Source organism: Eptatretus burgeri, chromosome 10 (assembly GCF_056783735.1).
Source record: "Eptatretus burgeri isolate ZD-2024b chromosome 10, Ebu_testis_v1, whole genome shotgun sequence".
Lineage (NCBI taxonomy): Eukaryota > Metazoa > Chordata > Myxini > Myxiniformes > Myxinidae > Eptatretus > Eptatretus burgeri.
In genome coordinates, this window is record NC_140970.1 from 49,874,319 (window position 1) to 49,886,818 (window position 12,500).

Genomic DNA, 12,500 nt, shown 5'->3' on the forward strand with positions numbered 1-12,500 from the left:
AAGCCGACTGCCGTTTCTCTCATGGCAGAATCACCTCCGGCCTCTCAGTTTCTTACCACTTTTTCCTTTCCTTCTTGCCTCGAAACCCGAGCACGCCTCGAAAACCGACTGTTCGCCCAAACTGAACCATTTCACGAGGTCTTCGTTCGCTCTCTCATGCGAGCCACTGGCTCCTCCCCCTTTACGAAGCCGACAAACTCCTCCCCTTAGCTCCACCTCCCTCTACAGGGCACTCCCCCTCAGCCGACTGGGCGGGGCCTATCGTCCAGAGAGGGGAAGGAAGAAGAGGGAGCCCTCGGCACACCACCACTGCACGAACAATAAAACATGCATCTTACACCTCCCGACACACATGTAACGTCCATTTTACCGAACAACCTAGCTAAACATGCATTTAATGGGGGATCTGAGCTAATCCTATATTTAGCAGCATACGAAGGGCCATTTCCGAAACAGTTTGTTAAAAGAAATTATACATGGTTGAGAAGCAAGTAATGCATAATTGTTTTCATTTTGATTAGAAATAAATTTTAAAATTACTGCCAATACAAATTGTTGGGATGCCATAAAGATAACAGCAATCACCACATTTCAGATGACATCACAACCTGGTGGTAGACATCACAACTTGGTGTACTGAAGGCAGATATCTATAACTTGGCAAGGGAATCAGCAAATAATGGTCTGCTTTTGACAGGCGCCATGGGTCATCAGCATGCTTACATGCTTACAAGCATCTATTTGCAGACAAGACAGCCCATTGAAGCTCCAAGGCAATAGACACATGGGACATTGCATAATAGAGAATACAGTCTAAAATGACAGCATTATCTACATTACCGTATAGACGTCACGCCTGTAAAGCATCTGATGACTGTTTGTATTAACTTTTTTGAAAATCAAGCACAGAGCAAATATATCACTTCTTAGCCATCCTGTCAGCACCATCGGGTAGTCAGGGTGGAAGCTTGGTTTTATCCACCATTATATGCACCGGCTCTGCATCTTTTATCCTTCCTTACATCATTTGGGTGCATCGTCCACAATTCCTTGGGTACTTGTGCCAGCAAGTCCTCTTTCTCCACCATTGATAACATTTCTCTGTAGGATATGCCTGGTGTTGGCTTAATGGTTAGGGTTGCGGGCTTTGGATCCTCGGGTCCTGAGTTCAAATCCCGCTCAGGTGTTGAATTCAAACCAGGTGGGGTTACCTCAACCTGTCATCCTTCCAAGGTCGGCAAAATGAGTACCAGCATGCTGGTATCCTGTGTCGGAGTGGTGACCCGTCCAGGATTGTGCCCAATAGCCAAAGACACTGCTTAAGCAGCACCAACGCTCTGCACAGAGTATCGTCCCAATCTCCTCTTCCTGTCAACACCCTCTCTATTCCAAGCTCTGATTTCGGAAATCACAGACCAAACAATGCAGCAACAATAATGCAGTAGGGGTCGTACAAGGCATTACCTGTGCCAGAGCTTGCATAGGCCGAAGCAGACTGCTGTGGGAAATCTGAATGTCAGGTACATCGCCGATGCGATAGGACCGGTAGAGGGTGACCCCTGCTTCTTTCTGCAGCTTTTGCCTCATCTGTTCATCCTGAAAATGAACAAGAGACCATGGGTTATGTGGAGATTTGCCTTCTGTTTCTTTGGATCAACTTTTGTGTCAACTGACTCGAGACCAAAGGAATTCACTCCAGCTTCCACGAGTTATATTCACCAAAATAATTAAACCATCACATTACGTTTTCAACCAACACTAGTAATAATACCTGTTAACTGCCATTGCTTTATGAGCTCCATCTCTTTCTTTTCCAGAGACCTCCACAATGTTTTTGGTTTCATACCTTATTTTTTTTCTGTCGCTGGATTTCCCTACGAGCAAAGTAAGTACGGGTGCTCTGGTCATTAGCAGTAAGTCTCCGCTTCAACCAGGACAGGTTTCGTTTTTGTGTGGCCGCTGGCATGAAGAGGTGAGGAAAAAAACAAAAAGATCAGAAAGACGTTTGGCTGAAGATAAGTGGATAAATAATTATATTGGAAAAAACAAAAAAAACAGAAATGCAATAGACACTCACTCTGGGGGGCTCCGTCAGTTTCATCGGGAGCGGCCAGTCGAGTCGAACCGAAATTCTGTGGAACGGGATGGAGTCGATGCTGGTGAGCAGGTGATAACACAAGTGCAGAGGAAGGCCCCATCTGTCGCTTTCCAGGATAATCATCCGAAACAATGGTTGTCATATCGAGGGTATTGCCAGTTATCCAGTCGTATGTGCTTCTGCTGCCTAAAAGTGTTACAAACGGCAACATTTTGACACACAAACCAAGTTTGGACCTGAATTAATGCAACTTCAACATTGATGAATGTTTACAGAAACAGTTATATTTATGCCTCAAATATCAGTACCAAAATTGAATCGGCTTCTTCCTGCCACTACCCAACTCATTCACCTGTTTTGTCATAACCCGTCCACAATGTTTTGAAATATCATGCTACGTATCGTTTTTCGCCCCAGCTCTAAATTATTAAGAATCACTTGAAAAATTCTCATATCCAGAACCGGATTCGGTTCTTCACCAAAGTCTTATAAATTTGTCCTTGTCACACACCCAACCTGTCCACCAAATTTTGTCTGAATCCACCTACAACTCTTTGAGATACCCTGTTCACAGACAAATGAAGACAAACAGACAAATGAAAACAGAACCTCCGTCCATCTTTGTTGGTGGAAGTAACGATGCATGCTTGAAAAACTGGAGAAAAGAGCACAAGGTAGCAGATACAGAGTCGGTTCCACAGACGAGAGAATATAAAGAGATGAAAGAAACAAGATGAGAATTCATCTTAGACTTGGGGAGGGAGAACTGTTTCCTGGAAGAACGTGTGCAACCTGTGCAGACTGTGGGTGAAGCAACACCAGAACAAAGAGAAAAAAGTGAAAAGTCCACCAACGTCAAAGCGTAGTCCAATTATTTTTACCTGTCACCGAAGGTGGATGGAAGTTACGCTTTCACCCCTGCCTGTCTGTTTGGTTGTTTGTGAACAAGATATCTCAAAAAGTTTTGGACGGATTCGGACGAAACCTGGTGGACTGTTTGGGTGTGCAACAAGGAATAATTGATTCGATTTTTGTGAAGATCCGAATCCGGATCTGAGAATTTAAAAAAAGTGATTCTTCCCCATTGAGTGATAGGGCTAAAACGATATATAGCACGATATGTCAACGATTTAGGGGCGGATTCCGACGAAACTTGGTGTATGAGTTGGTTAGGTGACAAGAACAAGCCGATTAAATTTTAGTTCAGATCCGAATCCAGATCAGGCCAATCAGTGGGATGCAAAACAAACTAATTCGCCTGGTGGGGGTATGCGCTCGACCGAGTGCCCTTCTAGTTTTTCTCACGCGGTCATGGCAGATAATCATAAATCTATAAACTCGCTCATCTGTGGCAGTGACAAGTCACGGCAATTTGTGTGGATCTAGTTTTACATGTTTTTGGCAGTCTGCAAACCTGGCCATGAAAACAAAGGCCTTTAAAAGCCATTGACTAAGATGAAGTTTCAAAGGAAATGTGATGAGAGTGAACAAGCAACTCACCTGGGGCTTGAGCTGAGGAGAAACTGAATGTCGCCTGAGTGATCTGGAGCCGTTTGGAACCATGCACAGTACTACTCTGAAAACCAGTCTGGCTTGCCAGGCTCCTCTGGGTCTCCACAAAATGGGGGGTCTGCATGGAGCTACGGTACTGCCAATTTGCATTGACCTCATATTCCTGATGGGAAAAATGGGGAGGGAGGACAGGGTTTATAAAGGAACGAATGAAGATTAAAAAGGAGGTAATTGTATGAGTGAGATGACGTTTGCATAAAGTGAAACAATAATAATCATAAAAGCAGTAAAATGTCACGAGAACATTGTTTAATTGGGACATGTCCATTCATCCCTCAAGGCATATTTATTTGGCAACCTTCCAACATCGAACATTTTCAAGCTTTCAGCTAGTAACCACTTTCCTCACCATTTACAAAATGCGCTCAATTTGTTGCATGCATTTTTAACATTGCTCTAGACAGGAAAACACTTTAAGGATGCATAGTCTTGCGATTACTTTTGAGAGGATAAGTGCAGATAAATAATAAACAAACAAATAAATGACATTTTTGTGTTCCAACTATCCAATTAACAAGCTCAAATGAGCTAAGATCCTCATCCTCTTAGTGATGACGTCATAAAAACGAATATGACGTCATTGTGATGTATCAGGTTTGCGATAAATTATCTGTGCTAATGCCCGGCTTGATTCCCGCAAACAACATTCAAACAGCTTGCCTAGTTTCGGAGATAATGGTATAGACGATTTCCATTAGCGGCGATATTATGACGTCAACTTTTTTTCTCGGAAAAATTTCCAAAATCGGAGATGGTTACTGCCTGCACGTGGGCTTTCTGCATATACATGGCAAGTTTCACGAAGATCTGATGAAAACTCTGGGTTGTGAAACAAAAAATGTCAAAAAATAGGAATGACGTCATAAAAATTGATATGACGTCATTGAGATGTATCATATGTGCGCTAATTCATCTGCTAATGCCCTGTTCGATTCCCATAAACAGAATTCAAAAAGCTTGCCTAGTTTCGGAGATAATTTTTTTGGCGATTTCCATGAGTGGAGATATTTTGACGTCATAACTTTTTTTCTAGGAGGAATTTTCAAAATCGGAGATGGTTACTGTCTGCGCAGGGTACTTTTACATATACATGTCAAGTTTCAGGACGTTTCGATGAAAACTGTAGGCTGTGAAACAAAAAAGTCCACAAGAAGAACAACGTGAGTAAGACTTAGAGATCCTCCACGAGGATCTAAAAAATTCTCGAGGACAATTGGCTGTAATTAGAGCGTACGGCATCGGCTTCCATTTGTTGTTGCCTTGTTTCGTAAAGTAGGGATTTATGATTAAATGTTTACGAGTGACCGGTCCAAAGGCCATTTCAGGTAAAATAAATATGACAACCCGTCACTTTGCTGACTGGTTTAATCAAAACACAGCATGTTTACTTCACAAACATATTGTGTGCTTATCTGTGAGCGTCAATGAGGATGTAAAATGAAGTAAAACACGTGAAAAAGGATTTCTGACAACACATTGTTGTCGCATCTGTGGTTGTTGTTGCTTGTGTGCTCCTTCCATGTACTTTTACATATATATATATATATATATATATATATATATATATATATATATATATATATATATATATATATATATATATATATATATATTATATTGCTTCGAGAAGTATTGCCATAAATAATTTTGTGCTCTCCCTGTCCTTCTTAAAGGGTTCCTCCTGTCGTAGAATAAATAATAAATGTTACCGTTGGAACCTTAAGCTCGAGGTCCGGCTTCTGATTCCTCAATCCCAGAAAGTGGGGCTTTTAAAACGGGCACCTTTGCGATTCAACAGACAGAAATTTTCGTTCCAAAGTAGATGGTATTAGCTTTGCAACCAAGTAAGTTGATAGGGTACCTTTTAAAAATTATATTTTAAAACATCAGGAACCCTTGAGGAGGAAGTCACACACACACACACACACACACACACACACACACACACACACACACACACACACACACACACACACACACACACACACACACACACACACACACACACACACACACACACACACACACACACTTTGAAAAAGCATTAATGTAAGAAACATAGGCACCATAACATTACTGTCTGTAATAAGGTCAGTACTTAGGAAGGATATACGTAGATGCCATCGAGAGAGTTCAGCGTAGGGCTACGAGATTGATTCTGGGCCAAGATAGTCTCAGCTTTGAGGAGCGGCTGAAGGAGACGGGGCTTTATACACTAGAAAGGAGGAAGTTGCGAGGGGATGTGATGGAGATGTTTAAGACAATGAAAAGTATAGATAAAATAAGTGCTGAATAATTATTCAGCAGAGTAGAGAGTGATAGTACCAGGGGCCATAGCCTGAGAGTAAAGAAGAGGAGAGTAAAGACGGTAGCAAGGTAGGGGTATTTTACTCTGAGAGTAGTTAATGCATGGAATGGTCTCCCTGGAAAGGTTGTGGCAGCAGAAACAGTGGATAAGTTTAAATTGGAATTAGATAGGTACCTGGAAGCTATGGAGATCGAGGGGTATGGGGATGTTGGCAGGACTTTTTGGTTGTTTGAGCATTGATGGGTGATTGTGTGCACGTGTACAGAGTGTTGCTGGTGGGGGTCTCGACAAGGGGTGCTGTGTGGTGCTGTTGTGTGTTCTTCCCCTAGCCCAAGCTCCCCTGGGGAAAAATAAATCAATAAATAAACTACAAAAATACACAAAAAAACAATGAAATTTTTTTTTTTTTTTAACATTTGGCATTTTCTTATTTGATGTTGTGTTCCTAAATTGGTGTGCTGTTGATGTGACACAGGCATGATGGGTTGAATGGCCTCCACCTGTGTCTAATTTCCTTGTGCGTTTCCTTGTGATATTTAAGAGAAAGGTTTGGGTTTGGGTTAGTGGTAGGATTGGCTTGACAGCACTTGAATCCGAACCCCTGGCTTATGACGTGAGGAACCCAAATTCAAATCCCATCTACCATATGCCTTTGTCCAGTGTCTACTCATGTCCAGTGTCTACTAATGTTCAGTGGTGTGCTTTGCACACCAAACTTAATGATATTCAAGAGAAAGGTTTGGGTTTGGGTTCGGGTTAGTGGTCGGATCGGGTTCATGCTTGATAACATTTGAATCAAAACCTCTGGCTTATGATGTGAGGAACACAGGTTCAAATCCCGTCCGCAATATGCAGTCATATGTTGTCTACTAATGTATTTCTCCTGTATGTGATTTTGGTATAAGCTCCACTTTGACTCTTAGATCAATGTAAAAGGAAGAAAATTGCACAAAATCAGTTTCAAGGTATTATCTGCAGTGGCAACACTATAAAAATCTGTACAAATATGACTAGCAGTGCTGGATTAACCATTAGGCAGACAAGGCATGTGCCTTAGTGCCAGCCAAAAATTCGGGCCAAAAATTATTTTCACATTAAATATTTGTCTTTTTTTTGTATTAAATATTTTGTTCTTGAATCAGTTCATCTTTTGTCTGGGGTCCATTTCCATGAGCCCGAGATCTAATTTAAATTTTTCAGGCCATTCTCTAAAATTTAAAAATGTGCTTTAGGGCCAGCCGAGGCTTAATCCGGCACTGATGACTAGGTCTCATGACGTTATGAAAAGTGAGATTCATTGCATTCATGCAACATGACAGAGTAAAACAAAGACAAACAACAACAACAAAACAACCTCATACACATACGAGAAAAACAAGAGACCTGGAAAAAATTGTCTGAAATAGGTTGGTCAAACAGTGGCCGCTCAAAATCTGCACTACGTGCAGCTAATCCAAGCAGTAGTCCTGTTCCCAGGGGTAGGAAATGCTGTTCAATGTCCCGAGGATTCAAAGAAAGCAATGTGAGCGAACGCTCTCGCGTTCCCACAGGCATTCGTGCCTCTGAGTCCCAGAAACTTCTCACTGTCTGTCTGTGGGAGGGTACAAAGAAAGTTGTAGCAAAAAAAAAACAATCTCCAAAACTTCCATCACAAAGTTGGTCATTACATCCACCACCGAAGGTGGACAGACCTTATGCATTCATCCCTGTTTGTGTGTTTGTCTCTGAGCAGGATATCTCAAAAAGTTATGGATAGATTCAGACGAAACTTGGAGGACAAGTTTGGTGTGTGACAAGGACTAATTGATTCGATTTTGGTGACGATCTGGATGTGACAAAATTTTAATTTTTTTTAAGTGATTCTTCACCATCGAGAGATGCAGCCAAACACAAAATATAGCATGCCATTTCAAAAAGTTGTGGGCAGATTATGACAAAACTTGGTGGATGAGTTGTGTAGGTGACAATAACAAGCCGATTAGATTTGGGTTCAGGTGTGGATGCAGATCCAGCCTATCAGTGGGAGACAAAACGTAAACTGTTCAGCCTGGCGGAGGCATGTGCTCTACGGTGCGCCATTGTAGTTTACATGATGTGAATGGTTGGTGTCTCCACTAATTATGATGTCTGATATCACTTCTAAACTGTTAAAAATGGATTGGACCACACTGAAACAGTTGTGCTCAATAACAAATCCCTTCCTTCAGGCTTCATATCCCCACTGGCTTGACAAAAGGATGGAGAGGTGTATCGTTTTCATACTGGAGAATCGGGTCTTCATCAGCAACAGCTTGGAGTAAACCATCACGAGCTTGGAGAAACACACGCTTGCTTTCATTCACTTCCGTTTCGTCATTTGATTCCCTTCAGACACGGGTAAAGTTTTCTTAAAAGTGAGAGAAAAAAAAAAACTTCCACCAGGGTTACATAAGTAACTTCAGATATTGAGAACAGCTTCTACATATTCACAATTATAAGGGGTTGTTGAAAATTTGACGGCAAAAGCTCAGATGGTAAAAAGAGTTATGGCATGGACAAGCACACTGAAGCTCAATAGCAGATAAATAAAGCAACACGGAAGCGATTACAAAACCGGCCGTCTCACGCTTGACATGCTCTCTTTATGTCCCGCCATCACGATCATTATGTACCATTATCATTATGACTGCAGTTGCATAATCACAAACCGGGTGGCCAGACCTGATGTTCAAATGAAGATGGCAGGAATGTGTGATTTGGCCAGTGCTGATGATAACTTGCCTACTCTTTGCAAAAAAAAAAAAAACCCCTGTGGGATCTTTAATGTTCATCTGCTAATAGCAGCACCCGGGTGTCCCATCAGCATCGTCAGAAGGGACACCCGGCTTAACTTTCATCTGAGAGGCAGTGAACCTTGTGATGAAACTCTTTGCCTGCGAAGCACTAATCTGACAGTTTGTAGTCGGGATCAGGAATATTATATCACTTAAATTCAACAGCGAAAGGGAAGTGTGGTCGCTCTGCACCATCCTATCAGAATGTGTTATTTATTTTTCATACTGTTTATAAAATCACTGACAAGATGGTGCCATGTGTTGCTTCATATAGCATGGGGATTACTCACATTACAACTTGATAAGCCATCATTTAGGAGTTATGTGTCTTCCTTACCAAAAGGTATCATACATCCACATGAGGCAATCATATGCACGTCGGCGGCATGCAGAAGATTGGTGTGTGAGGAAGGATGTAAGACTCGGGAAAAGAGGCAACAACTGTCCAGGATTGAGGTTTGGCAGCAGTCCCTTCACAAGATTCAAGCAAACTTGCTGTAAATTGTCGTCCCTAAATGATTAAGGAAAAGAAAGTTTGGTTAAAAAAACAAACTTATAAACAATCGCACCATTATTATTATGTGAGGAGTCCTCAATGCTCAAGAATGTTCACCCCAAAAGGTTTTACTGCACCACCAACCAATAGGTGGAGAGAATGGTAGGACTTGTTGTGCAGCATTCAATCCTCCTGCTGCATACTATCCACACGTAAAAATGATGAGAACATTCTACACCTGTGAGTAAGCATGCCAAGCAGGTCACGGGACTGCAGCTCTTCATAAAGATGTGGGTTGCAGTTAGGACGTGCAGCCAATAATTCCAAGCAGGAGGTCCGTAGTGTGCCGTGCAGCTTGGGAACCAGGTAGAGCACTCGTGAACAAAACCTGCACCCACAGATGAAGTGGAACTGGAAATAATAACCTTGTGGAATGAGTGTAGTGTTTGGCTGTAAAGATGTGGGGAAGATGAATTGAAGGTTTCCCAGCTGAAAAAATAAATAAATAAATAACTGAAAAAAATGTTCCAGGAACCAATGAAATTGTGTTTTATTTATTTTTTTATCCCAACTGGTAACACGTTGATACATGTGTTTACAGTTGCGATAAAAAAGGTGTGTGTGTGTGTGTGTGTGTGTGTGTGTGTGTGTGTGTGTGTGTGTGTGTGTGTGTGTGTGTGTGTGTGTGTGTGTGTGTGTGTGTGTGTGTGTGTGTGTGTGTGTGTGTGTGTGTGTGTTACATTCTCTATAAAATGAACATATCTGTTCCCTCGATTGGTCATTGTACAGAAAACTATTTATACCGGATCTCTTTCTCCTTCTCCATCATTGCTCCCCCAAGCCACCACCTCAACCCCTCCTGAGATGGTGCTGAACAGCTGTCTTGAAGAATTGGAGGGAAGGATAGGATTGAAGAGAATGTGAAAGTTGGGGGGAGGGGGGGTGATCAGGCATGGAGAGGGCAGAGGATGCAAAGACCATTAAGATCACTGACCTGTCTGCGATACAAACGTAATAGACTCATAGACTCAGCTTCATCATGGGAAATCCAAATATCTTGAAGGCTTTGGTTTCACCGGCGTCAAGATGAGCGAGGTGTGAGCCAGGGGCACTCGCCCAGGGGAGTTGCAATGCTCGATCAAGCTGCGGATGAAAGCCTTGTCGATGGATAGGGGTTCAGGTGTGCCAAGGAAGGACGTTGTATGACTGAGGATGCTTGGCTGGCTTTGGAAGCCAATTTTGAAATGCGGTTTGCTCAAGAAAGATCATGACTGATAATGAGACCCAGGAGTTTGAGTGACTCGACTTCTTCAGGAGGATTGTTCAGAAAGTAGATGGGGCCGGGAGTTGGGGGGGGAGGGGTGAGGGGAAGGGGGTGGGTGGGGGTGAGGGGAAGGGGAAGGGGTGAGGGGAGGGGGTGAGGGGGAAGGGGGTGGGTGGGGGTGAGGGGAAGGGGAAGGGGGTGAGGGGAGGGGGGATGGGGAGGGGGTTGCCAAATGGACCTTTTAGAGAGAAAGAAATGGTGTGAGTGTGAAATGTGTCAGGATTAAAAGGCATATTCCAAGTGTTTTACTCGTTTGCGATTGTGTCAAGGTCTGAAGACAGGGAAGAGGCTGCAGCCTTGCTGTCTGAAGAATGAGGGATGAGGGATATCATGGCAGAGGCATCATCAGCAAAGGGATAAAGGGGATTTTCCAGAGAGTCGGAGAGATTGTTGATGAAGATTAGGAATAGGACTGGGCCCAGAAAACTGCTTTGAGGCACTCCAGCCTTAACAGGGAGAGGAGATGAAAGGATTCCATTGAGTCACACGTTGGCGACAAGAGGAGAGGAAGTCAGTTACCCAAGAATGGAGTTGGCCTTGAAATACCATCGGCAGAGCATTTGGAGAGCAAGGTGGGATTGCAGGACTGCAACGAAAACTCGAGATATGTCTAGAGATATGGCCCTGATCTCATGTCAGACATTGAGGGCCTCCATCTATTGTTTGGAGATCTTGATTGGTGATCTGAGATTAAGCCATTGGAGAAAAGGAAGGATTTCATATCAATTGTGACGATGTATTTCATGACCTTGCTGAAGTTTGGAAGGAAGTTGATCGGTCTCTATGAAGGGGATAGGTTTTTGCACCTTTCCATGTAACGCAGTGATATTAGCTGATTTCTAAAGCGGATGAAAGATGACCTAGGGCGAATGATAAGAACAGCAAGATGGTTTGCCCAAGGGACTTCATGACTGATAGTGAGACCCAAAAGTTTGAGTGACCGAACTTCTTCAAGAAGATTATTAAGGAAGTAATTGGTATGGTTTAGCTGATGATCCTTTCAGAGAAACAGTGAAAAGGACGAATGGGCTGATGCCGTCCAGTCGAGTTGCAGGATCAGAGTCAAAGGTTGCCAGAAACATCTCCACCTTCTCAGGTGAAAAAGAGTCCAGGAGCAGTTTGGTGGGACAGGGAAGGGTGGGTACAGAGAGTGAGGGGTTGGGGACATAAAATTTGGAAGCAAACACAGAAATGAGACATTGGGCCTTCTCATGAGTGGAGTCAGCTGTGGTGCCATTTAAAGAGAGGGAAGAGATGGAGGGGGAGCATACGCCAGAGACAGACTTAACAAGGTCTGAGACAAGTTATTTTAGAGGAGGGAGACAAGTTTGACAGTTCAATCTTGAGGTCGGACAGATGTTGTTTTCTCACTCTCCTGAGAGCAGACATACACTTGGTGCAGGCTTTGTGGAATAAGCTGAGATTGCCTTTGGATGGGTTTGCTTTCTTGAACGAGAAGGCAAGTGGTTTAAGAGCAACAGCCTCACCGCATGATTCAGTGTGCCATGGGTGGGAGAAGGGTAGGATAGCTCAGCACGAGATGGGATGGATCTGTGCATGAGAGGGAGCAGGTTTCTGTGGAAGAATTCCAAAACTGAATTAATATCAGGGACAGTCGATATGGGAGACCAATCATGAAGAGAGATGGCTGCTTGCAATCCCTGCCAATCTGTTTGAGTGAAGTGTCAGACTCGACGGCGCTGAGACAGCTCTCTGAGAATAACCAGAGAGATGTTGACTCAAACAAGCATATGATCAGATGAACCAATTGGAACAGAGGATGAGCAGAAGACATTTGCAGGGAAGTTTGTCATCACCAAGTCCAGAAGGGAGGATATGCCATTGCAAGAAATCTGGGTCGGAAGTTCACAGGGTGGGTACAGAGAGCA

General features: G+C 43.1%; 1 protein-coding gene across 5 annotated transcripts in view; it reads right to left on the reverse strand.

Moving 5' to 3' along the window:
* PRKDC (protein kinase, DNA-activated, catalytic subunit) overlaps window positions 1-12,500 on the reverse strand; it is a 324,360-nt gene that overhangs the window by 126,077 nt on the left and 185,783 nt on the right. For all 5 annotated transcript variants that reach the window (XM_085898246.1, XM_085898245.1, XM_085898249.1 and 2 more), the window contains 8 exons: window positions 9,526-9,675; window positions 9,129-9,302; window positions 8,241-8,342; window positions 7,362-7,569; window positions 3,599-3,773; window positions 2,078-2,284; window positions 1,847-1,959; window positions 1,465-1,596 (listed from right to left, as the gene is read on the reverse strand). In XM_085898246.1, coding sequence (XP_085754372.1) covers window positions 1,465-1,596; window positions 1,847-1,959; window positions 2,078-2,284; window positions 3,599-3,773; window positions 7,362-7,569; window positions 8,241-8,342; window positions 9,129-9,302; window positions 9,526-9,675 — 1,261 coding nt within the window. The remainder of the gene's footprint in view (window positions 1-1,464; window positions 1,597-1,846; window positions 1,960-2,077; window positions 2,285-3,598; window positions 3,774-7,361; window positions 7,570-8,240; window positions 8,343-9,128; window positions 9,303-9,525; window positions 9,676-12,500) is intronic.